This window comes from Diceros bicornis, chromosome X, assembly GCF_020826845.1.
Source record: "Diceros bicornis minor isolate mBicDic1 chromosome X, mDicBic1.mat.cur, whole genome shotgun sequence".
In the NCBI taxonomy this organism is placed as follows: domain Eukaryota; kingdom Metazoa; phylum Chordata; class Mammalia; order Perissodactyla; family Rhinocerotidae; genus Diceros; species Diceros bicornis.
Window position 1 is genome coordinate 35,805,266 of NC_080781.1, and position 27,423 is coordinate 35,832,688.

Here is a 27,423-nt window from a genome sequence, read left to right on the forward strand (position 1 = left end):
TTCACTTAATGTATAATATTTTTTAAAAGGGTGTTCCCACAGGAGAGGATTTTAGGCTCTACTATGTAGTAAAACTCAGTGATAAATGAAGTAGCCTTGGCGAAGGCACTGTGGGATGAACAGCTCTTGGGTACTGTTCCTGGGAGGATGCAAACTTTCTAGAATGGAATTTCGCGATATATATGTTAGTAGCCCTAAAAGAAACAGTTTATGCTGTTGTTGTAATAATTACATTTCCAGGAGCCTGTTCTAAGGAAAAATTAAAGTTCAGTAGAAAGATTTATATATAAAAAGATTCATTACAGCTCTTTTTATGTTAGCGTTAAAAATCGTAAAATACTAAATGTCCCTTAATTTTGTTTAATTCATTTAATGCTATGTGGCCATGATTCAGCTTTTTAAAAAATACTCTTGATGTGTGAAAATACTCAAATGTTAAATGGAAAAGGACATAGACTTGAGGTATAATCCCAATATTATGGAAAATTTATGCATATGGATAGATGGGGTTTTTTTTGACTCATAGAACAAAGATTACAAGGAAATAATTGAAAATGTTTTTGGTTCTTATCTGTTGGTGTGATATTACAGGTGCTTTGTTATTTTTGTCTTTACAATTTCTATGAGCATGTATATAACATATATATATATATATACACACACACACACACACACGTACACACACACACCAGGGGGAAAGGGTTTTTTTTAAACATAATAAAGCAGACTTCCTAAGTTGCATATTTCACATGCAAATATTTCTGTTGGGCTTCCAAAACTTGAATTCTGTGCTATAGGTTTTTTCCTTGAGACTAGCCCTATAGGACCTGCACAGTATTCACCATTTTAAGTAAAAGTTCACTGTTTAGTTACAAATTGGTTCTGTGAGTTCATGTATAAACTTTGTAAGTAGAACATATTCATGGTGGTATACCCAGCTATCTTCAATACAAGCATTTACTTTTGCAACTGTTAAATAGGTGCTAAAATGATAGGAAGAGGGACCTTCTCTAAAAGGGCCACCAACCTACAGTGGGTAGAAAATTGAAGAACAGAGGAGTAAAAATCAGCTTAAAATTTAGGTTGGTTTCAATTTGAAAGAAAAAATACCATTTGCTTTCTAAATTAAGAATAAAGGTCATAAAAGTTCATTCATTTAGTTGCAAAATATTATGCACAGCTAAACTAGGGTGGAAAGAGAAAGACGTGCTAAAAAGGAAGAATGAAAGAGAATAAAATTAGCCACATTAATTGAAAATGATGTGAACTATTTAGAAACCGCAATCATGAAAGTTTTAATAATTGGATAATAGTTTGAGGCTAGGGAAATTACAGAATAAAATTTATTTTTTTCCCTTCAATATAAAAAATAAAAGTTAATAAGGCAAACTTTTTTATCTGTAAAATGTGATGTTTCATATTTGTATAGTAATTCAGGGCTTATATAATGGGAAATGTAAGCAGAGAAGCAGTGTACATTGTGATTAAGAACACAAACTTTAGAATTAGACCTGGATTCAAATCCTTACCAGACTGTGTGACCTTGGGCTAATTACTTATTGTCTGAGTTTTTTTTTCCATCTATAAAATGGTGGTGGAATACTTCTTTGTGCCCTTGAGAATTAAATGAAATTATTTTAAAGCAAAGTCACACAGAGACTGCCTGAAACATGGTAAGTTTACGATGATCGTATCTTCTTTAAAAATTTACATTCTTTTCCCCTAATCTGTGTTGGTGTTTGAATTATTAGATGTTATAGAAACCTAAATCTGGAATATCTAATTTTTAATTAAGACTTCATCGCCTGATTCTTCCAATGAAAATTCCCCGGCAACTCCCCCAGATGAACAAGGTCAAGGTGATGCCCCACCGCAGCTTGAAGATGAGGAACCTGCATTTCCACATACTGACCTGGCAAAGTTAGATGACATGATCAATAGGTGAGGTGATTATGTTTTGTTTTTTAATATGTGTAATACACTGGAAAACCAACTGAATTTCTCAGCATAGTAATTAGTAATAGATAAGAACAGAGACAGAGTGAACAGGAATATCACAGTAACCATACTGCCTCCTTAATATAATATCTTCTTCATTGCCAAGTACTTTGTAACCCATGGTTCTTAACGGATTTTAAAAATGAAAGGGAGTAACAGTGTCATTAAGTTTTTGAGATTAATGATGACGACGCTAGCTGGTGTGTTTCTGAAATAGAACCGTATGTGTGATTTTCCTTTTTGAGAGTTTATGAAGATTTTTTTCTTATTGGTATGTTGGTTGCTAGGGTTGCTAGATGACCTAAATAATTTTTGCATGGCCCTGAGGTAAACCAGGTCATAAGGAAATTGAGTTCCTTGGAGCCTGCCCCTTGTGAACCTTTGACTAGTCTGAGGCATTTAACCATCTCAGCTATTTGTTTCTCTTGATCTTCATCTCGGGGCAGTTCAGAGTATAATTTTTCACACTTGTAGTACAAACATCTCTCCCCCGCACGCACACACTTTGGTTATTTGAAGGAGGACTCCCAGAGACTGTAAGTTTAAGCTTAGGTGCAGGGAATTAAACAGATTTAAAGAAGATAAGGGAAGAGCATATTGGGGAACCCCTCATGGCAGTGGGCTCAACAGGTGAGCGCTAGGGAGATGTGACACATCCCCTCAATCTCCAAAAAGGAAAGTAAGGAAAACACACTCAGGGGCACTTACCTTACTAAGTTTTTTGTTGTATTTCACTTTCTAAAAATCAGTTAACACTCTTACATATAATGGCAGGGCAAATAGAAACACTTTGCGTTTTTGGTTTGTTTGTTTTGTTTTGTTTTAATTCTGATTGCGTAATTATGCATTGTTAAACATAGAAATATATTATGTTGATAAAGTTCTCTATAATTTCCTGCTTATGTACACACATCCCAACCAAAAATTACTAACAGTCAGGAATATGTTCTTCCAGAATATCTTTGCGTTTACCATCACATGTATTGATTTTTCTACAAATACGGGATTCTAACTATAATATTATTTTATAACTTGCTTTTCTCACTTCATTTATCTTGAATATTTTTTCTATTAATAAATGTATATTTAACTCACTGTTTTTAATGGTTTGTGTGTGTGTGAGGAAGATCGGCCCTGAGCTAACATCTGCCAATCCTCCTCTTTTTTGCTGAGGAAGACTGGCCCTGGGCTAACATCCATGCCCGTCTTCCTCCACTTTATATGGGACACCGCCACAGCATGGCTTGACAAGCGGTGCGTCAGTGCGCGCCCGGGATCCGAACTGGCGAACCCTGGGCCGCCGCGGTGGAGCGCGCGCTTAACCGCTTGCGCCACCGGGCCGGCCCCTTTAATGGTATTTTTGAAAGAACACATTAAATGTGATTCTGACAGATTCCTATAGTAGTGGTATATAATGAATTATAGTCAAACAAACAAAAACCATATAAAGTTGTTTGTAGTGTCCCTGACCATTCTCTATAGCAGAGACATCATAGCAAAAGGTTGTACACTGTTGCTTTTTGATTTTTGTCTGGTGGTTGGTGATTGTTAGTAAAGTGTACTTATGGAGACTCGAGGATGAAGTTGCATATTAGCAAATCCTCAGGGGAAGAGAAATACAATTGATGTTTTTTAAATAAAAACGATGACAAAGGTGTAGTATACGTTTGCTTCTAATTATGTGATCATGGAACACTTTTTATCAAAACGGGTTTTTGGAGCAGTCAGTGGAGTAGTTGAGTGATGGTAAGGAAAAAGATGGACTCCCAGATGATTGGGCTGCCACTAGGATCAGAGAAAACCCCACCTGGGTGTATGCTGCATCTTTGTTTGAGGGAGGGAGGGTGCCTGTGGAGTTATAGAGACTTGGAGACCCACGTCTCACTTAACTTCAGGAAAAGTTGATGAATTATGATGAATTGAGGCAGAAATCAGTCATCTGCCACCGAAATTTTTTCTTTGCAAGGAAGTTAAAGACATCTGAGAGGTTCATCTTAATGTCTCCTCTAACCTAAATCCTGAAAGAGCACTTTCCTATGAACTATAATGATAGGTATCCATTTAATTGATAATTGATTATTATAGTAGTTTTATGTTCTGTTATTAAAATAATTTCATTTTTTTCCCCTCATTGCTGTATCTTTTGTTTGACAGTTCCTTAAAAAAATCTTTTTGTAGAGACAACAGATGGCGCTTAGTCCCACAAAGCAGATATTCTGTGAACCTTGGTTTAATATTTTAATGTTATTTTAATATTTAATATTTTCATGGTGAGGTGAGTAATTAGTAACTCATTTATGGTGCCTCTTTTAGTGTGCAACCAATAAACATCTTTTTATATTATTAAAACTCTTAGGCCTCGATGGGTGGTTCCAGTTTTGCCAAAAGGGGAATTAGAAGTGCTTTTAGAAGCTGCTATTGATCTTAGTAAAAAAGGTAAGTTTAGACGTTGTTATGCTTTCCATAATGTATGCTACTAGATATACTTTCACTTCATCCCTGAAGACTTTGTTTTCCTCTCTTATAAACACTTACTGTGTATTCCTAGATTAGAACATCTAACTAAGCTTTCTTGCTATGGCTTATGATATATATCTAGAGCAAGGGTTTATATCCTTTGGACAGCCTTCAAGGGTGTTTGTGAACTCTCTGAAGTTATACATAAAATCTGTGTATATTAATATTTAAAGTAAACTCTCTGGCTTATATGTTGATTATTTTTTTAATACACAGAAAATCTTTGATTTTTCACTAAAAGAAAAAAAGACTTGAAAGATGAGCTCCTATGTTTTTAAAAAAATAAGCCAATAAAAAGGAATCTGGTGGTTTTTAATCTGTTGTCTAGAAGTAAAGGCTTAATGTTAGAATTAATCATTATTTTTTCCAATGACTTTGGTCTACTTTAGGTGCAGTTGAATTCTGTTAGCAAAGGACTACTTCATAATATTGTCTATTCATTTTTAAGGCATTGGACATTAAAATAAGTGGCAGTAACATTTCAGTTTCTGAAATGGGTAGCCATGGATGTGTTTTGACTATCAGTAGGCATTATCAAAATTAAAATTGATTATTGTAAAAATTAATATCTTTGGTACCTTACTTAAGTCTGTCTCACTCCATGGCAAGGGTAAAATTTCCTTTATCTTAGAATAATTACCCTTCTTCCTTTAAAGAATGTCTTTATGTCTTATTAATTATGTAAAAATAATCTAATAAACTATGAAAATGCATTATCAGATTACAATTATTTTCCACTGGTCAAATTTCTTTTGTTCATTTACACATTTATTCGTCAATTCAGCAAATTTTTTTAATTAAAGAAATATTTTATTGAATAAATTTGATGTATAACATTGTGCAAGTTCAAAGTGTACAACATGTTACTTTGATACATTTATATATTATAACATGGTTGTCAATGTAATGATATTTATCACATTACATAGTTATAGTGCAATATTATTGTCTATATTCATTATACTGTGCATTAGATCTCTATTGCTTATTTACAGCTTGTTAGAAGTTTGTACCCTTAAACACCAACACTTCTTATTCCCCTCCCCATCCCCTGGTAACCTCCAATTTACTGTTTTTTACAAGTTTAACTTTTTTAGATTCCACATACAAGTGATATCATACAGTACTTGTTTTTCTCTGTCTGACATATGTCACTTAGCATAATGTTCCCAAGATCTATCCTTTTTTTTTTTGCAAATGGGAGGTTATCTTCCTTTTTCATGGCTAAATAATAGTTCATCATGTATGTTGTTATCCATTCATCCATCAATGGGCATTTGAGTTGTTTGCATATCTTGGCTATTGTGAATAATGCTACGATAAACATGGGAGTGCATATATTTTGTCAAAATCCCGTTTTCATTTCCTTTGGGTATATACCCAGAAGTAGAATTACTGAATGGTATGGTAGATCTATTTTTCATTTTTTGAGGAGCCTCCATATTGTTTTCCATATTGGTTGGGTCACTTTACATTTACATTCAGCAAATTTTTAAAGACTTCTGTCCTAGGCATGTTCTAGGTCCTGACTGTATAGTGATAGGTAAAAACACATAATGGTGTTTCATTTAATATTATTGACATTCACCAGACATGTATCTCCCTTACCTCCATATTTCTTTTCTGGGACCATGGTTTATTTTAGGCAAGGTTCAGATTTCTTAAAGTACAGTACTGGGTTTAAATGTCATCTCGTGTACAATTAAAATCAAATAATACTTTATATACAAATTGAATAGCTTTTCATTTTGTCATCAAGAGTTAAAGATTTTGTTTGTGTTTGGGGGCTCATGGCTCTGTTGCCATTCTCAAATCAGATGAAATTAAGCAAAGATGTAAGAAGCATAGATGCTGAGACAGTGAAAGAAACTAAGGAAGACAAGATAATTCATCTTATTTGATAAAACACTTATATAGAATAGTATAAGGATATTGATGTTAAATGGATAATTTACAACCAAAATAAGATTTTAAAAATAGTTGTGAAACATCGTTTTTTTAAGTTTTAAGGTTTATTTCCAGATAGTAAAATGCTATGAAGTATTTAGATTCCCTATCACATGGTACTGGTAACCATTTTGTGTTTAAGGTCCAGTGTCATAATTTGAAATATTTTCAATTCATCTTAATATTATTTGGTTTAATGTACTTTTATACAGTTAAGTACATTTGAAATTCATTGAAGATTATCTTTGTTTTGATTCAGTTAACCTTTTTGACACATAGGAACTTTGATAATACTTGTAGTATAATTAAGTTACCTTTTTGACCTCTTATGATAAATAATGCTCTGAGTTTTTTCCCAAAGCTAGTCTGTATTTGTTAGCTGTCAGTGAATAGTTAACAATTATTTGTTAGCTTTTATCATATAATTGGACATTGAAAAGACCATCAGAGAAATATTTTGATTACGTTAATTTTTCTCTCCTTTTCTTAGGCCTTGATGTTAAAAGTGAAGCATGTCAGCGATTTTTTCGAGATGGACTAACAATATCATTCACTAAAATCCTTACAGATGAGGCAGTGAGTGGCTGGAAGTTTGAAATTCATGTGAGTCTTGCATTTGACTTAAAAAATCAGATTTACATAGTGATGCCTGTGTGTTTTCTCATTTATATATATATAAAATGTATATTTGGTCTGTTAATTGAATTAAAAGGTCTAAAAATGAGAAACTTTTAAAATAGTTTTTATAAATTATAGTGTCTCTTGAAGAAAGTATGATCATTTAGAATGAGTGTGAGATTTATAGTTAGCAAACTTTGGTTTAATCTGTCTCCTGGATTCTCAAGTGCCTTGTGACCTCAAGCAAGTCACCACATTTCATTGAAAATATGATGGTATCAATTTTGAGATGCACCACTCACTCATTTTATGTACCACTAAGGAAGAGAAACATCCAAGTTGGTGAGTCTAATATCTGGGACACAAAAGAGTCAATGCAGAGGAATGAACTTAACCATATAGAAAGAGACAGCAAAGAAACATGCATGTCCCAACCTTGGCACCTAGTAGACGGGGGAAGAAATCTCTTGAAAATTTAAACTACAAGACAGTATTCAAACAGTTTTGTAGTCCGAATTCAAATTATAATTGTGATACAAAAAATCCTCAAACAGAGAATTTAAAGTGGTCTCAGTTTGGTGGTGTCCCCAAGTGACTGTCGAAGCAAACACAGATCTTTCTCTACAAACACCTTCAGTCTACGAAAATGGACTATGCATTGATTATAAGATAGTCAGATTCCAGAGATCTTAAAGAGTGGAAAAATGTGCATCTTAGATTGATGAAATGCCATAATTACTCCAAGTCTCTGTTCCTTGTTTATACTGTGGAAATATGGTCATAAGTTGTGAAGGAGATATTTTTGTGCTCTGAACTATTTCTCAAATATAACCATAGCATAAAAATCATAACATTTTCTGATTCAACATGTAACTTTATAAGCATAGAAATGGAAATTTTTGGAGGTGGTGTCAGACTTTTGCATTGAGGCTTACATAGCAAATCTACTCCTTGAACAATTGATAAATTGTTTAGATTTTAGAATTGCTGCCTCTAGTGTAGAAATTCCAAAGGAAAAGCAATGGTAATTTGCATCTTGTCTGTGGACATAGAGCAATCAATGCCTACTTCGTTTTGTAAGGCATTACAAATGGCTTTTGAAAGTAAGTACAATAATATATAAATTATAAAATAAATGGTAATTTATCTTTTTTGGTATATCATTTTGATCCTGATATTAGTGAAATTAAACATTCAAATGATTTGTATAGAAAAAAGATGATTATTAAGATATAATTAAGATAGGAAAATATTTCTTTTTGGAATTGCAATGTTTTGATCTTATAAACCACCTTTTTCCTTTATATAACAGAGGTGTATTATCAACAATACTCATCGCCTGGTGGAGCTATGTGTGGCCAAGTTGTCCCAAGACTGGTTTCCACTTTTAGAACTTCTCTCCATGGCCTTAAATCCTCATTGCAAATTCCATATCTACAATGGTACACGTCCATGTGAATCCGTTTCCTCAAATGTTCAGTTGCCTGAAGATGAACTCTTTGCTCGTTCACCAGACCCTCGATCACCAAAAGTGTGTTGGTTTGTTATTTTCAAAATTAAATATTACAGTTATTTTGCTCTGCCACAGAACTTTAAATGATCTGAACTTCCTGTTAATGTGGGGAAGAATAATTTCATATTACTCTAAAAGGGATTCTGCATTATTTTTTGTGTTTGAATCTTTTTTTCCCCCCTCAGCTTTATTGAGGTATAATTGTCAAAATTTTTTTCCTTTCTTTTTTTTTCTTTCTCCATGTAGTTAGTCCCCATTGTCTTCTGCCTAGCCTCTTGGGAAGTAGACATAATTTGGGTTAGTATGAAACAGACCATATTTTTCCTTTTAAATATGAGTAGAGTAGGAGGTTACTTCTTTGACCAAAGCCATGATCATTTTAGACATTCTAAGATTTTGACTCCAGGATCAAGTATATCCTATAAATGTCGAATAATGTGTTGTAAAAGTAAAATTATAAAAATTATAAATGAAAGCAAATAGTAAAACTTAAATATCAATGAAATATATATATTATATACATAAATGTAAAAGTTCTCCAAAGTAAATTTTCTGTACCAGCATAGACAGAGTATACACTTAAAAAAATAGAATATACACTTTAAAAAATGTTTCTCTAAATAAACTATCCTCCTTTTAATACATATTAAATAATTAGCAATATACAGTTTTTAAATTTCAGATTTTAGGGAGACATTTTTAATATTATGGGCCTTATAAAACCAGCCAGGAAGATTTGAATTTATACATATAGTGCTTGGTTTATTCTATTAAATGTGGAAATCATCAGAGCCGGCTGGGTGTCGTAGTGGTTGAGTTCATGTGCTCTGCTTCAGCCACCTGGGGTTCGAGGATTTAGATCCTGGGCACGGACCCATGCACTGTTTATCAAGCCATGCTGCGGCACGCATCCCACATATAAAGTAGAGGAGGATGGGCACAAATGTTAGTCCAAGGCCAATCTTCCTCACCAAAAAAAAAAAGTGGAAATCCTCAAAATGTGTTGAACTTGGAGCTGGGATTTTCTGACGTTTCCCAAGGTTCATGTTGTTTCCACTTCAGGCTTACTTTTGTTTGAGTAAATCAAATTAATATCTAAATGATGGCAGTCTCCAAAACATACCTGTATTTCTTTCTTATTTTACTTTGTTTTGCTCTGTAAGTGAGTAATAATCTGTAAGAGACTCACAGGGAACAACTTGATTTAAGATGGTTTCTGGTTGAAGATATTTTTATATCTATCTTTGAAGCCTAGCTGCTCTTGAGTATTACTAATTACTGAGTATTCCTCATTGCTTAAATATGCATTGCAGCTGAAAACATATGGGAAGATGAGCTTTAGACTAATTCTTTACTTTGTGCACATATATTATTTTATATATATTATATGTAACTATTGAGTGTATCAGCCTAATAGTTTCATTCCAGTTGCTGGAGAAATGAAAATACATACAACATAATGAGTATGTACTTTCTTAGAGTTGCTGAATGCCCAAAGGGACCTGGTGAATTAAATGCTCAGATTTTTTATTGTTTTTAAATAGCTTGTTAAGACCAAATAAAAATGTAGGAAAATACTATAATTCTTAGAAATGTGGTAGTTGATTTATTAGAGAATTTAATTGATTTAGATGCTCATAAAATCATATCAAAACTACCCTTAGCTACCATATTGTCTCTTTAAAGCAGTTACCTTTTACTTAGCATTTCCCTTTGTCCTGGACATGTTTTTTTGTTTTTGCTTTTAAAGAGCTGTAGAAATTGTTTTGTCTTAAGGCTTAGTAGACAAATTGCCCATCCCCTCCCTTGTTTTTCCCTCCGTGACCTTTTAGAAGAAAGCAAGGTATAAAGGGTTGTCTTGGGTACATAAGTTTTTAGACACATTTGAGTCTTATACAGTCAGCCCTCCATATCCATGGGTCTCATCCTCACATTTAACCAGCCACCTGTCAAAAGGCCTAGCGTGGTTCTGTCCATACTGAATATGTACAGACTTTTTTTCCTTGCCATTGTTCCCTAAAAAATACAGTATAGCAATGATTTACGTAGCATTTACATTGTATTAGGTATTGTAAGTAATCTAGAGATTATTTAAAGTATGCAGGAGGATGTGCATAGGTTATATGCAAGTACTATGCATTTTACATACGGGACTTGAGCATCCTCGGACTTGAGTATCTGCGGGGGGTCCTAGAACCAATCCCCCGTGGATACTGAGGGACAACTGTATCTATATAATCTTTTAATTCATTTTAAGTTCTTACATATAAGCATGCTTTTAACTACACAAACATTCCCTAGCCCAGCTGCATTGTATTTTGAGTTACTGCTGTTCCTTAGGGAAGAGATTGAAAGACAATCCATAGTCTTGCATCGTGGTACCTCAAAGATGAGAACTGGGTGCATTCACATGAGTCAGCAAAAGTATCAACCAGCATGTTCTAGTTAGGAGCAACAGATATAATACCAGGGGTTAGTTTTTAATTGATAGTTCACTCTCAGGCATTAAGATTATTGTATTTGTGGGCAATTTTTAGTTATTTACAACTACCACAAAAAATGAATTCAAATGTTATCTTACGTTACTAAATATCTTTTTCTTACTTTTTTTACAACTATCTTTTTCCCCCTTAAATTTTTTAAAACATACTTTTAGATAATAAGAAGGTATTCTCCGATATGATGGGATTGCTGAAATAGAAGCATGGCTTCTCATTCCTGTTCACCAGCTATATTGGTATAAACAGCCAGCTGTGCCCCAGCGATCTAATCTGTACTGCCGCTAATGCTTCTCTCTCACAGACAGGATTACTGTGAAGAATATGCAATGTTTTGTGTTTTTTTCAAAGATGGTTTTACATAATAATTTTCTTGTATTGAATTTCCTGTTCCTGCTATGTTCCAATCAAGAAATTACTTCAGATAGTACTTTTTTTTTCCCCTAAAAGAAGGAAGTTAACTTTTTTTTCGTTAACTATATTGCAGGGTTGGCTAGTGGATCTTCTCAACAAATTCGGCACTTTAAATGGGTTCCAGATTTTGCATGATCGTTTTATTAATGGATCAGCATTAAACGTTCAAATAATTGCAGCTCTTATTAAGTAAGTTATGCTTTAAAGTGAATCTTAAGCACATTATAGACATTGCTACTTTATTGCTTGATAAAAATTGTTTCTTTTTTCAAGTATGGTTTCCTTTTATCTTTAATTGGTAACTTGGATTTTTTAAAGTAGTACTAATAGTCTGAGTCCAGTCCTAGTTGATTGTAAGAAATTGAGTTTTACAAGAATTTTTTGTCTTATTTCAGACCATTTGGACAGTGCTATGAGTTTCTCACTCTTCATACAGTGAAAAAGTACTTTCTTCCAGTAATAGAAATGGTTCCACAGTTTTTAGAAAACTTAACTGATGAAGAACTGAAAAAAGAAGCAAAGAATGAAGCCAAAAATGATGCCCTTTCAATGATTATTAAATCTTTGAAGAATTTAGCTTCACGGGTTCCAGGACAAGAAGAAACTGTAAAAAATTTAGAAATATTTAGGTTAAAAATGATACTTAGGTAAGATATTTACCTCTTGAAATAATTATTTATGTGAACGTTTAGAATCATACTTGACACTGAATTTCTCTTTTAGATTATTGCAAATTTCTTCTTTCAATGGAAAGATGAATGCACTGAATGAAGTTAATAAGGTGATATCTAGTGTATCATACTACACTCATCGGCATGGTAACCCTGAGGAGGAAGAATGGCTCACAGCTGAACGAATGGCAGTAAGTCCTTTGATTCTTCTTTCATGAATAAGAATCTACCTGAGGCAAAAATTAGAATAGCTCTATGTAAAGTTAGTAATATTAACACTTGAAAGAAAACCTTGAAATTGGGAGGTGTTTGGATTGATTTAGAGCTCTGTTAATCCTAAGAACTTTTTGTAGTAACATAGTTTATTATTTGGTCGTGATGTGGGTAGCTTAACACATCTTTGATAAACTTATTGCTGAATGTAGGTGTTCTGAGGAATTATTAGCTTGCTGGGGGGGTTAGTTGAAATGGAGTAGATAAAGGTGATCTTGGAAATAGATTGGGTAGTATCTAGTACCTAATAAATGAAGTGGCCTATTGTTCGTTTGACCAATTCCACTTAAAAGATTTTAAAATAGGAAATATAATTACTTGAATAAGATCTATATGAATTGGTTTTATCATCGTTTTAAGAACTTTACTTAAGCACTTTTTTGATGTTGAAAATTTAGGAAATTTTATTTACCATAGATATTTGTATATGTTGTAGTTTAAAAATGAATAAGTATGCCACTTAACAAATATTGGTTGAATAACTTCAGTGCATACTGTCGGACAGTACTGGGGAGACATCTGTTAAAAGAACTGTCCTTGCCCTCAAGGAGGCCTCAGTTTCATAGGGGAGACAAGGATTAGAATGTGGTAAAAAGTATGTGGAGGATGCCTAGACGTTGGCTCTGTATTAGGGGGTCAGGTAGTAGACATCTGGTTTTGTGTATATGATTTGTCTGTCCACCTTGTGGAAAGTCAAGCACAGAGCTACTTAGTGTGTTCCAAGGTCTGGTTTTGGTCCTTGAACTGTTGCCAGTCCTAGATGAGTACAGAAAATGGCATTAAGAGTTTAGAAACTTGTGTAGCAATTTTTTGTTGCCACATTTTTACTGTATTTTACAAAAATATCTGCAACAGATTAGAAATAACGAGACCTTTTACAATTGAGAAGTATACCTCTCTAGCACATTTTGGGGCTAAATACTTTTTATTCTCATTAATCTGAATATTATAAAATCATACAGTGTGAACTATTACCTTTTTATATCATGAGTTAAAGAGTTTTCTTCTATTGGGATAGTTATTAAATAAATGTCAGTCAAGCAACATTGCATAGTGTTACAAAAACACAGACTTGGGAAGCATAGATCCTTGATTCAGATTCCAGTTCCAATACTTCTGAGCCTGTTTACTATTCTGTAACAAGATACCATATCCCTCATTAGGATTATTTGGAAGATTTAAGAGCTAATGGATAAGCAATAATAGTGTAATTGGTTAATGAAGAAAAGCAAAAAATAAAAAGGATGCCTTTTCACCCAAATCAAAACTGCTATATAGGGCCGGCCCTGTGGCTTAGCGATTAAGTGCGAGCGCTCCGCTGCTGGCGGCCCGGGTTCGGATCCCGGGCGCGCACCGATGCACCGCTTCTCCGGCCATGCTGAGGCCGCGTCCCACATACATCAACTAGATGGATGTGCAGCTATGACATACAACTATCTACTGGGGCTTTGGGGGGAAAATAAATAAATAAATAAAATCTTTAAAAAAAAAACTGCTATAAGGAATCCAAAGATCCTAAAATGGATCCTGTACCCACCCTGTTTAAACCATGGTGATTGCTGCACTTCAATAATATTTTTCTGAGTCAGTACTGGAGTAGAATCTTTAATGATTTCACTACTTCAAATTCATGGAAGCATTTCTGTATGTGTAAAATTATCTTTAATGAAATATTTCCATGAAGTTATTGTGATTTTTCATAATTTTGTATTAAAACAACGTATAAGTATATTACATTAGTGTATTATATTTTGTGAGTGTTTTTCAATTTCTACTAATGTTGAAAAGTGAACAATACTTTATATATATTTTTAAAACCTTCTGTGTTTTAGTTTCTGCTTTGAAACAAGCTTTTGAATTCTATTTAGGAATGGATACAGCAGAACAACATCTTATCCATAGTCTTGCGAGATAGTCTTCATCAACCACAGTATGTAGAAAAGCTAGAGAAGATTCTTCGTTTTGTCATCAAAGAAAAAGCTCTAACCTTACAAGATCTTGATAATATCTGGGCAGCACAGGTAAGGAATTTAAGATGGTGGCTATCTGGTTTGTAAAAGAAAGATACTAAAAACTAAAGAAATATAGTCGTCATGAAATGGGATGAAGACTTATGTTGTTTGACTTTTTGTATGTTTAAATGCTTGTTGTTTACAGAAATCTTGTCAAGAATCTTTTTGAAATAGCCACTAATATTTTGTTCCAGGGCTGGCCCGGTGGTGCAAGCAGTTAAGTGCGCGCGCTCCGCTGTGGTGGCCCAGGGTTCGCCGGTTCAGATCCCGGGAGTGCACCAATGTACCGCTTGTCAAGCCATGCTGTGGTGGCGTCCCATATAAAGTAGAGGAAGATGGGCATGGATGTTAGCCCAGGGCCAGTCTTCCTCAGCAAAAAGAGGAGGCTTGGCAGATGTTAGCTCAGGGCGGATCTTCCTCACACACACACACACACACAAAATTCCATCTACTGTATGTTTTTGGTAAAAGTTGGCAATTTGTAGGTGGATTTAAATAAGAGGTTGAGAGTAAAATAGTAAGGAATATCTACTGAAAGAGTATAGGACATCTATAATTGGTTTCTTCATAAACAGTACAAAGAAAACTTCAGTGTCAGTAGAGTTATTAAATCACTGGATTACTTATAAAGACCTGTAGTAATCTAAAGGATTTATAGCTTTTTAGAAGGATAAGTAACTTTTTTGGTTTCAGAGCTAGAAACTATATAATTCCTTTGATTTTCTTAATGACAAGTTTCTACTCATGGATCACTTGGGAAGTATTGTTGAGTTCTAGATTACAAAGCTTTGTTTTTTCAGTCTATAGAAACCAAGGAAACATTCAGTTTTACCTTTGAGTGTTTAAAGTTCCAGTTTTGAAACAATACCATTGGTGTGCCTTATTTTTCTCCTCCTTGCAGTGTTAAAATTGGCACGTTAAATTCAATAAACTAATAAAGGTTCACATGAATTCCCAAAATATGCATTAACCATGTTTATCAAGAAATTGAGTTGTCAGGTTTTAGACGGCAGTTCTAAAGCATTTAAAATATTAAGACTTTTCTTAAGTTACACGGTTAGATGAAGGAGATAGAAATAATTAATTAATTAATTTAATATTTGTCCTCAGGCAGTAGACACTACTTACCTGCTGTTCAAATTCTAGTGTGCTATGATTTTCTTTGGTTTTTCAATAGGCGGGGAAGCATGAAGCCATTGTGAAGAATGTACATGATCTACTGGCAAAGTTGGCGTGGGATTTTTCTCCTGAACAACTTGATCATCTTTTTGATTGCTTTAAGGTAATAGTTAACAGAGTAAAGTTATTACCATTTCATTTTTAATAGAATTAATTCATTAGATCTGTGAGTTGCGCTTAGCCAAGAAATACTTAAATAGAAATCATTAAACTATTTCTAGTGTGAAGGAATTGGCCATTGTTTTCTTTTCCAATGAGAACTTGATGTTCACTTTTATAATAATAGCCCTCATAAATAAGGAATTTTTTTTTTTTAACTCCGGTTGTCAATTTGGATTCCTTTCCTCCAGCAGTTTGTATTTTTATTATAGATTCAAGTGAACTGTAGGACTGCAGGGAAGGACGATTGGTTACAACAAAAAATAAAGAGGAGACAGCAAGGGATTACCAGTGCCTTGGTATTCTGGGGTGATATGCACAGGCAAATTGGAAATGTAACTCATGGACTTGAAGGAAATGTAGTTCATAAGGTAGTCCAAGAGCCGCTGTAGTTATACCTGCATTGGTTCCATCATGCACTTTTTAAAGCCATGTTATGTAGTGGTCTCTCTCCTGTTGCTAGTGTTGGGTTTGTAAAAGCCAAATGATTGGTGAATTTGTGGATCAAGAACATAGGACCTTATAGGATGTTCCATTAACAACTGGCATTATCTTGTTAAAAAGAACAGTTATACTGACTGCTGGTGGGAACGTAAGTTGCTACAACTTCTTTGGAAAATAGTTTGGTATTTCTGGAAAAGTGGAAGATTCTCTGACTCATCACTTTGCTGAATATATACTCTAGAGAAACTCATGCAACTCATGCATATGTGCAGCAGCATACATGTTCAACAACATTTGTAGCCGAATTATTTGTTAATAGCAAAAAATTGCTATGTAGAATGGATTAATAAATTGTGGAATGTTCATATAATGAAACATTTCACAACAATGAGAATGCAAATTTGAGCAACTCAACCATATAGATGAGTCTAAAAAGAAGGTTGAAGAAAGGAATAAAGTCACACAAGAATTCATATACCCTGATTGCATTAACATAGACTTCAGTAATAGACCCAGCTGGCTTCTGGAGTGCTGCTTACCATGTGTTATTTTTTACCTGAGTAATAGTTACACAGGTGTTTACATTATGTACTGTGTAGTAATGGTATATGTTGGTACCTTTCTTGGTGTGTATTTCACAGTAGAAGAAAACAATAATACCAATTACTGATTTCCACCCCAGACCAATTAAATCTAAATTGCTAGGTATAGGTCCTGGGGATCAGTATTTTAAGAAAGATTCTCAGATGAATCTTCATCACATTAAAGTTGTAACTCACTGCCTTATGGAAAAATTCAGTTTCAAGTACATCAAAGGCAACTGAGAAAATAATAGAATCAGTTATCATGGGTACACTGAAGTTAATTGCCATTCATTTTTAATCTTGAGATGACTTCTAAAATGGTGGTACGTGACCAGTGATTGCCGTGATGGGAGAAAGAAAGAAGAGGTCGATTGTTATTAGATTACCTGGACATGCCTCTTCTAAGGATGGTCTAAATGCAATAATAGTCTAAATATAAAAATCCATTATCTATTTTTTTCCCCTTTAGCTTAACCGATGTTTATTGAGCACTTGTTATTTGGTAACAAGCACTATTTTTTGAAGTTTTGGTAAATCTGGCAATTCTTATGGAGTGTGTCTTAAATTCTTTCTACTAAAGATGATTCAAAGGAAACTTGAAGTCCAGGTCACTTTGTTGCAGTTCTTTATAGACTGCAACCAAATGATTTCAAGCTCGTTGATTAGACTTTACTTATGTATTTGCCTAGTTTAGTTTTTAAATGTTTGAATTCACGGTCCCATCAAGAGTTTCACATCCTTGTCAACACTTGTTTTTGTCAGAATTCTGGATTTTTGACAATCTGCTTGGTGTGAAATGTTACATCATTGAGTTATTGGTTTTTATATCCTTGATCATTAATGAGGTTGAACATCTTTTCATGTTTGTATTCTTCTATGTTTTTGTGAAAACCGTTATTCAAGTCTTTTGCCTAATTTTTCCCTATTGGGTTGTTTGTATTTTTCTTATTGATTCATAGGAGTTCTTGACATATTCTGAATGCTAGTTCTCATCAGTTCAGGTGTTGCAAATAATTTCTCCCAGTTTGTGGTTGTCTTTTATACTCTCCTTATGGTGGTTTTTGATGAACAGATGTTCTTAATTGATTTCTCCTTTTTATATGTAGTCATTTTAGTATATATCCCTTAGAGATGAGTACATGAAGAAAAAATTTCACAGTATCATTATCATACCTAAAAAATGAATAATTCCTTAATATCATCAAATAATGTTAAAACTTCTAATTGTCTCAGATTGTACTTTATTTTTGAAGTTTGTTTGAATCAGGATTCATACTTTGTAATTGGTTGCATATGTGTTTCAAGTCTCTTTGAATCTGTAGTTTCACCCTTTATCTTTTTCTTTCCTTGCAATTTATTTGTTAAAGAAACTGGATTGATTGTTGCTTTATTGTATATCAATAGTAGAATGTAGAGACTTGATTGCACACATACATACACACACCCCCACCCCCCACCCCCTCTTTTGCTAGAATACATCATAGGTGGTGATGTCCTCTTCCTTCAGGAGGCACGTAATGCCTGGTTCTCTCTCTTTTTAAGATATTCTTAATTATAATCTGATATTTCAGTCTTATATCCTTAGCAGTTTTCATATTCCTTTCATAGTTTTGAGAGGCTAGGAGGAATTAGAAGTATGCACTCAAGTCATCTTCCGAGACATCCTGCATTTATCATATTGTAGTTGTCTGTATGATAATTCCATTGAAATGATCTTCTATAATTTTCTTAATCATCCTTCTACTGTTTGCCATTATGACGATTTCAGTTTATTTTCCAGTAAACACTGATTAGCAACTTTAAACATGCAGCTTTTCTCATACTGTTCAGCAACATTCTGACCTCTACCCACTAGATGCCACTAGCAAATCCCCCCACCCCTGGCCTTGTATAAACTGGGCTTTTTTAAAACACCATTTTTATTTTATTTTTTATTTTTTTATTTTTTACTTTTTTCTTTCCCCCCAAAGCCCCAGTAGATAGTTGTGTGTCATAGCTGCACATCCTTCTAGTTGCTGTATGTGGGACGCGGCCTCAGCATGGCCAGAGAAGCAGTGCGTCGGTGCGAGCCCGGGATCCGAACCCGGGTCGCCAGCAGTGGAGCGCGCTCACTTAACCACTAAGCCACGGGGCCAGCCCGAAAAACACCATTTTTAGAGAGGTTTTTTGTTCCATTTTAGAATTTTTAAATGAGTATTTCATCTTCTAACTTGAAATAGCATTATATCATTTCTGTATAAGTTCGAAGTTATTTTTCTTGGTTAATAACGGACTTTGTCACAGACTATTTTGTTTTCAAATGTGTAATACACATTGCTCTATAATTGGCTTTTTCATTTATTATGAATCTTTGTATATCAAGTTGTCTTTGTCATCTTTTAAGATAATTTTAAAGTCACAAATAACAGACTGAATCTAAGGCAGTGGTTTTCAACAGGGCGATTCTGTGCCGCCGCTGCTGCCCAGTGCCCCCCCGCCCCCCCAATATTTCACAATATCTGGAGATGTTTTTTGGTTGTCATAGCTGGGAGGAGGAGCTGCTACTGGCTTCCAGTGGGTAGAGGCCAGGCATGCTGCTAAACATCCTATAATGCATGAGACAAACGCCCACAACAAAGAATTTTCCAGCCCAAAATGTCAGTAGTACCAAGGTTGAGAAACCCTGATCCAAAGGTATTTAACTGTAAATAGAGATTCTTTTTTCCTGGAGTTTTTCTGGCTTATCTCTCAGATATCATTTGAATAATTCTGTGCTCAGCTATGTTTTTTTCCAATCCGGTGACACTTAATTTAAGCAGTGAGAAATAAATATGTTTTCATGTCATTTTAAAATGTTTTTCTAGGCCAGTTGGACAAATGCAAGTAAAAAGCAACGTGAAAAGCTACTTGAGCTGATACGTCGTCTTGCAGAAGATGATAAGGATGGTGTGATGGCACACAAAGTGTTGAACCTCCTGTGGAATCTGGCCCACAGTGATGATGTGCCTGTAGACATCATGGACCTGGCTCTCAGTGCCCACATAAAAATATTAGATTATAGTTGCTCCCAGGTAAGGGTGTGCTGCTTTGCTCACTTTTTGTGACCTTTCTCCTTCACAGTTAGGCTAGCTTAGATACAGAATAGTTCCAGGTTTTTCTGACATTGTTATTTTTGAGATGACTTCAAAATTGACTTACTTTCTTCATGTAAGTCTGCCTTCCTTTCCTAGGTCTCTATGTCAAAGTTTTGTGTATCTGAAAAGCATTTTAGTTTCCTTGGGAGAAAGACAATATAAATAAAACAGGTTATATAGTGGTAGTATTGTCAAATATATGGTGCTGAAATACCAGTTTCAAATAGATCCTAAGATATTAAAGCTGATTAGAGACTTTAGAGGTAAGAGAAATTAGGTTTTCTTTGCTCATAGGGAAGATAAGAAAAATTAATAGAATTTGCTAAACAGCAAGACATTATTGCCTTCTCTATGAGCAAATCACACAACACCTTCCCTGCATTCTAACTTGTAGCATGTGTATCTCTTGACTCATGATAAAATGCACGTTGCTGAATAACTAATGTCCCACTTGTTAAAACTGTTGGCTACATCAGTGAACTGAAATTAGGTAAGAGCTAAGAAAATAAGCTCAAGTAGGTGTATGTGATTCTGATGCTACTCAGTTTTTGACTATACTTGCTTGTTGTGACAGTTCATTAACTATTCAATATATCAAATAGTACTAAGAACATTGAGTTTGAATTATTTCATTAAACGGAGGCACATATACACAAATAATTCTGACTTTAAAATTTTGGGGTACACAAACCCGCATTTCTGATTACTATTGACTTAGGGGAAGGAGTAAGTAAATAAGGTCCGAAGAAGTAAAATGTCGTATTTGAAATAATTTTGAGTTTATAACATTAAATTTTAACTGCTTATACTGTTTCTATTCCTTTCTATCCTTCTGTGTACGTGGATATGTCCTTATTTTGATTTTTGGCGAATTTTTAAAAATTTATTTGCCGTACCGTTATTTTCTTGGTCAAATATAAATTTTCAGTGTTCCTCACTGTGCTAAAAACAAACCTATAAAGAGTAACAATTGAGGTTATATGTTATTGCAGAATTTTATTTTATGATAGAATCTCTTAAAACATTGGATAAAAGCTAAATGCCCACTTTCTGGCAAACTTTTAAAATCAAACTTTCTGTCAGTGTGCCTAATAGGATCTATACCTTTATATCTGAGTCCATGTCATACTGAGCTTTTATAACAGTGTTTTACTTTTCAGAGTTTTGGTAGTAAATGTGAAATAAAAATGTATTTAAAGCAGCTTTTTTTTTTTTTTTTAACTACTATTAAACTCTTTACTGCAATTACAGAAAAATGTTTGTGATGCAAGCCTTACAAGAAAAACTCTATTTTGTAATTCTCAAAATAATTTGAAGGTGGAATTCTCTTGAGTATTGACCTATTTAAAACATTGAAATTGTTTCTTTAAGGACCGTGACACACAGAAGATCCAGTGGATAGATCGTTTTATAGAAGAACTTCGTACAAATGACAAATGGGTTATTCCTGCACTGAAACAAATCAGAGAAATTTGTAGTTTGTTTGGTGAAGCACCTCAAAATTTGAGGTAAGCCTTTTAATAGAATATTTTAATGTTTTTATTGGTGTATTTTATTGAAAAGAAACAGCATTATCAGTTGCTAAAAACAGATTTTAAAAAAGAAAATTAGAGTGGGGTAACAGGAGGCTAAGAGAAGAGTTAATTTGGACAAAAGAAGATTCCTTTATCATATACACCTCTGATTTTATTAATGAGGAGGTAATCCACAACTAAGTGATAAGTGTCAGAATCAAGATGATAATATTACCATTTGGGTTCTTGGTTCAGAATCTCTTATTTCCAGCAAGTATACCAGACAATTTCATGGCATGTGTTATATCTATTAATCTCATTCCTCATTTCATTTTATCGTTCCTGCTTTGTGTCTCTGCCCACTGTCCATCCTTTATATCCCATATTATATATTTCTTATAGACCTTGTTGTTTCCTTAATTGGTTCACTCTGAAATAGTTAACGTTTTATTAACTGCAAAACATCATACTAGGTTTTCAAAGTAAAATAAACCTATTTATTATTTTTTTCTTAGTTAATTTTTAAATTTAATTTCAGAGATTAGGCTGTATGTTTAAATGATGAAAGATGACTAAATATAGTTTAAAAATGTATTTTTCTGATTTATTTTAGCTAAATTTCTGTTAAATAGCTGTCTTTAAATACATTATCTTATGTGCCAAATTCTGGTTGCTGGAATAATTTGTCCTTGTATTTTCTGGTTGTAAGAGTTGAAACTGATAACATGAAAAGGAAAAATAATGAAGAGAGAGAGCTAGGAGTAGTGCAAAGAATATTCACGGTAGAGTCAGGATTCCTGGGTATGACCTTTGTGTCTAACCATTCATATCATCTTGTAAAAATTCTCTAATCAAAAGAATTTATTTTTCCATGTATAAAATTAAATGATTACCAGGATCCTTTACAGCTCTAGATTATTATGATTATGCCTAAGGCAGAAGTAGAAAACTTCATATATGTTTTGTTTTTAACAGGTGAACTTTGTGTCATTTTTTCCCAAAGCTGGAAAAATAATATGAAATTAGAAAAGCTGGAGGGGTAAACAGTGGAGAAAATTCAGACATGTATCTTATTAACAGTAACATTTATTTCAGGGACATATTTTGATTATGTTTGGCCCACTGTACATAATGCCTTTTGGCCTTTCTCAAATGAATTCATTTGTCTGTTGCAGATAGACATAGTAGTTTACATACTCTTTCTAAGGAACAGTGGCTTCATCTCCATTAGAATAGTAATGGCTATAAGAGTTTATTGATTTCACTGAAGGTGGCAAAATAGGTTGGAAAGGAACTGGCTATCTTTCTGGTGATACATGTGGGTAAATTTGGCTATAAACCAAGTGTCCCAGAATGTACCTTGAATGGCTAATAAATCCTTACTGAAAGCATTTTCTTTGATTAAATTCTTCACTACAATTAAAGCATAATCTTTGTGGTGCTAATCTTGCAAGGGATGTTTCTATTTTATAATTCTGGAAATAATCATGTAAACTTATACAAATGCTGTGGTACTATTATAGTATAGGAGTAAAAATCAGTTATTGATGTAGACTCCCATGGCGTGAAATTGGAGAATATTAATTCATAGTTTTCATGTAAAATAAGAATAATGGAATAATTGTCTTTTTTTTGGAGGTGTTGATTATTTTCTTTTAAATTGCTTGATATTGTCATTAAAGAAAGTAAATGGCCAAAAGTGGAATTCTATTATAATGGGAACTATTTTAAATTTTTAAATTAGTAGCTAAGAATTTAGATTGTATAAGCTCTTTTGATTACAACAGAGTTTAATTGCCTAATTATATTGTTAAGTTCTTCTCGTTTCAGTCAAACTCAGCGAAGTCCCCATGTATTTTATCGCCATGACTTAATCAATCAACTTCAGCACAATCATGCTCTAGTTACTTTGGTAGCAGAAAACCTTGCAACTTATATGGAAAGCATGAGACTGTATGCTAGAGGTATGTATTATAAGCTAACATGAACTATGGAAAATAACAGCAACTTCTGTTACTAGCATTTTTTTTTTTTTTTGCATTCATTACCTTAGAAATGACAACAAATGCATTTTTAAAAGATACAAGATATTGAGTTTATAAGTTGTGTTTCTTTGGGAGTTTATGATCCACTTTTACTCTCAACTCTTACACACCCTAAATTCCGGGCCAGCATTCCAAGGCATTCCCCACTCTCCTTGTTCAATTGATTTCTTTTTCTTCCCTGCCTGGGAGCTCTGCCTGCCTGTACTACAATTGGTTGTTACCTTCTTAGGTATGTACTTGACTCGTTTTCAACCTTTATTTCCTTACTACCCGCCACCTTTATCTTTTCAAGAACGCTTGTTTTGTTTGTCTGTTCTTGGATATATTATAGTTCTTTTATAATCCTAAGTCTATGTTTCATATAAGTGCTTCAGACTTCATTAAAAATTCACAAGAATAGAGATGCGAGGCTACAAGAATCCACATGTTTACATTGGTTTTCAAAGTGTGAATTTGTTTAGACGTATTAGGGTAGTTTCCTGTGGTTTCAACATCCAGTTTTTAAGTGCCTGTGGTATGTGGAGCTCTGTTTGAATGCTTTTACCCTGTGACAGTTGTGTCTGAGTCTGCCTGTGCTAGAGTACAGATGGGTTCTTAGTACATACTCCTGGCTTAGACCAAATTCACAGGCCCAAGAAAAACCCCAAAAACTATCTTGTAGGGCTCGTTTGTTCCCATAGCCATAGAAAGAAAACTTTATATTACCAATGTTAACGATAGACTTGAGTATAATGGTTACTGAACGTAACACTCATTTAACATGTTATAGAATCTCCAGAAGCCAACAGTATATATTAAAAATGAGGATATTTCTAATACTCATTATTTGAAGAGTAGACTCTTGGCATTATTGAATAAAACCCCAAGGTACTGATAAATCCTGAGATTTATGCTTAACACTTATAGTATGTACATTCCCATATAAAATTCAGATAAATATAATTGAAAAATTAAGCAACTCTTCATATACTTCTGGTGATTTTGTTGACTTGTTCATCCATTTACCCCCTCTGGGCTAGCTGAGTCCTCCTAGGCAATAGATTGTAGAGCTGGATTAGCAATCTAAGTATCAGGCAGCTAGTAGGCACCAGGCAGTGATCTTTTATCATTTCAGTCCTAAGTTTTTTCTAAGCAGCATGGTAGAACAATCAGCGCAATATAAGCATGTGAACATGTGAATTATATTCTGTACCAAATGCAACCGAAATCAGAGAGTGGCACAAGAGGTTTGCATGTAGTATATCCAACCGTGCAAGAGTCTGGGCTCAGTTGAACATAACTCGGATTCTTTGTTATGATCTCTTCTTTCTGGTACAAAGCCCTCACAGATGCCAATGAATGCCGCCCCCCAAAGTGGAGCCATATAAATCATATGTGCTGCAATGCTAATTTTTATTTACTTCATTTGTATGTGGTGTTTCCTTTAATTTTATCATCAGAGGTTGAGAACCCTGCTGTCAGGGCAGTCAGGAGATGGTGCATGTGCATTTTAGCTTCACTAGGGTTTTCTGCCCTATTTTAGTCAAATTCTACATGAGTCATTGCCTCATCTCAATTTCATGGTCCCAGGAACGTTTTCAGTCTTCAGTTTCACCTCCTTGTGTTGTCTGTATCTCCACGAAGTAAGAGATGTGAATCTGTATGGTCAGATTGCCTAGATTTGAAACATGTCCCAAACAGATTAGCTGTATGACCTTGGACAAGTTATTTATGCTAAAACAATACCTGACACCTAGTAAACTCTTGAATTTTTGTTCCTATTCATATGTTCCCTTGAATTCATTGACACCATACCTTCTGTTTTTCCTAACTTTGATAACTTTTCCTCCTCTGTTACAGTACTCTTCTGATTAATACTGATCAGTCTGTAGATACTTAAATATGGAGGGAAACGTAATTTTTAAAATTAGTAAAAAATTTTCCTGTTAAACTTTTCACAGCATTAAATCACTTCTGTGGTAACATCAACCACCAGTTTCCGAATTTGTGATTCTAAAGTAAATTACTGTTTTTGCCTCTCTATAATAAAGGTGTTGTACGGATCCCATTAGGTATGAGACACATTGTTTAGCAGAGTAACTCAGGCCTCCACGCTTCACTGATAATCTCAATTTCTGATAACTGTTTCACCAATATTAAGTGTTTGTCCTGCCCATATTTCGTCTCCACTGGCATCCTCAGCTTTGGGAAAAAATTTCCTCAGTCATATGGTCACGTGATTGTACCTCCTGTTTTAATGATATTCAGTTAAAGTAATGAACTTATTACTTAATATTCTCTACAATATTTATTCATGTGTTTTTACTACTAGTGCCTTCAGGCACTGGTACTTAACAAATCCTTCCTTAAAAGTTTTTTATGTGTATACAACAAAGTATAAAACCACCTTTCAGTTTTCACTCAAGTTTTGCCTCATTGGTAGGATAGTCATTATACTGACTTGAACGCTTATTGAAAGTTTTATTTACCAGTTTTCCTGGTTTCTGGATAGAGTTGGAGGACTTGTCTTCATTGTAGATCACATTTTTGCATTGTTTTCTAAGGATTGCCACTTTCAATGACCTCTTTTCAGTCTCTTACCAGTTTTTAAGAACATTTTCCCCCATAAAAAATTTCTTCATGAGTTGTCGTTCACCAACTGTGCTCTGTGTTAGGTAGGATGCAGATCTTAGGCTACATTTTCTCAGTAGCTCTGCCTCATTCTTACACATCAGCCATGAAATACTGTTAAGTCTATATGGGTTCTTTGTGATTTAAAAAAAATTAAACTAGTGTCTATTTTATGAACCATTTATAGCTCTCTGGAGTAATGGCTATTTCCAGGCTTGGTGTAGGGAAAGTACAAGATGGTCCTTGACCATCTTATTCTAGAAAGTAAGAAAGTGCTTAAAGAATCATGTTGACATGTCAAAGAAACACAGAGTTGCCTCTCACTGCCCAAAACTAGGTCAAAAGAAATAATGAAAATAACAAACCATTAAATGAAATACAAACCCTTCAGTCTATACTGAAAGAAAGGAAAATACCAACTAATAAATATAGAACATATGATGATAAAAACCAAGGGATGAGGGATTTAACTTCTGGAATGGTGGGAATAAGATGCTCAGTGGACTTTCTCCTTAACAGCCATTTAACTAGAGATAATTTGAAGTATCTGAGAATTGTCTTACGAGGATACAGCAAATGGGGAAACATTTATTCAAGAAAATCTGCTAAATCTCAGAAAGAACAGCAAGAGTCTGTAGCATTTGAGCCACAACTTGTTCCCTTCCCACAGCTGCGGGTTCCACCACAGGAAGGGGAAGCTATTGGTATTTCTTATCTTCTCTAATCCTGTATTGCAGAAGCTCTATTCTAGACAATCATGACAGAAGGACTAAGAGTCCCTTATCCTACTCAGTGTCTACTCACAGGGCGGAAGCTTTACTCCAGGTATGGTAGGCTGAGAATACTGGAGTCCTGGTTACCCCCACTGCAGCTTGCTCATGAGGTGGAAGTTCCATTCCAGGACGGGCACACTGAGAAAATCAGGGGCCATGACCAGCACCATCATAGAGCCAGGGATATCACTCTGGGAGAAGCTGCTTGTTGTGTTGCCACCAGCTCCTGTGCAGTGGCACAGAAGTTCTGCCCAGAGGGAGAGATGAGTTGTGAGGACGAAGAGCTTAGCAGTTAGGCTTGAAGGGACTAAGTTTATTTGGACCAGCGCATGTTATTCCTAAGGGTATTATCAAAACCAGTGGAAATTTTGGTGAAGAGCAATTAAGAGGGTACTTGTAGCTCCATGTATTCATATCAACAAGCAAAAACAGCAGAGCAACCAGGAGTTGAACAGAGAGATGTAGATAAAGAAACAACCAAGCTGAGCCCTCCTGGGGTCAGTCAGCCCTGGGAGGTCAGGAATGCTGTGCATATGCATTC

The 27,423-nt window shown here is 34.4% G+C and overlaps 1 protein-coding gene across 6 annotated transcripts in view; it reads left to right on the forward strand.

Annotated features, from left to right (window-relative positions):
• Positions 1-27,423, forward strand: part of USP9X (ubiquitin specific peptidase 9 X-linked) — a 168,523-nt gene that overhangs the window by 67,888 nt on the left and 73,212 nt on the right. For 4 of the 6 annotated variants that reach the window (XM_058535664.1, XM_058535663.1, XM_058535662.1 and 1 more), the window contains exons 3-14: positions 1,796-1,941; positions 4,355-4,434; positions 6,953-7,065; positions 8,393-8,611; positions 11,579-11,694; positions 11,901-12,152; positions 12,229-12,367; positions 14,318-14,470; positions 15,639-15,743; positions 19,671-19,877; positions 21,312-21,448; positions 23,270-23,418. In XM_058535664.1, coding sequence (XP_058391647.1) covers positions 1,796-1,941; positions 4,355-4,434; positions 6,953-7,065; positions 8,393-8,611; positions 11,579-11,694; positions 11,901-12,152; positions 12,229-12,367; positions 14,318-14,470; positions 15,639-15,743; positions 19,671-19,877; positions 21,312-21,448; positions 23,270-23,418 — 1,816 coding nt within the window. The remainder of the gene's footprint in view (positions 1-1,795; positions 1,942-4,354; positions 4,435-6,952; positions 7,066-8,392; positions 8,612-11,578; positions 11,695-11,900; positions 12,153-12,228; positions 12,368-14,317; positions 14,471-15,638; positions 15,744-19,670; positions 19,878-21,311; positions 21,449-23,269; positions 23,419-27,423) is intronic. The other 2 variants (XM_058535665.1, XM_058535667.1) reach the window with 1 other exon arrangement.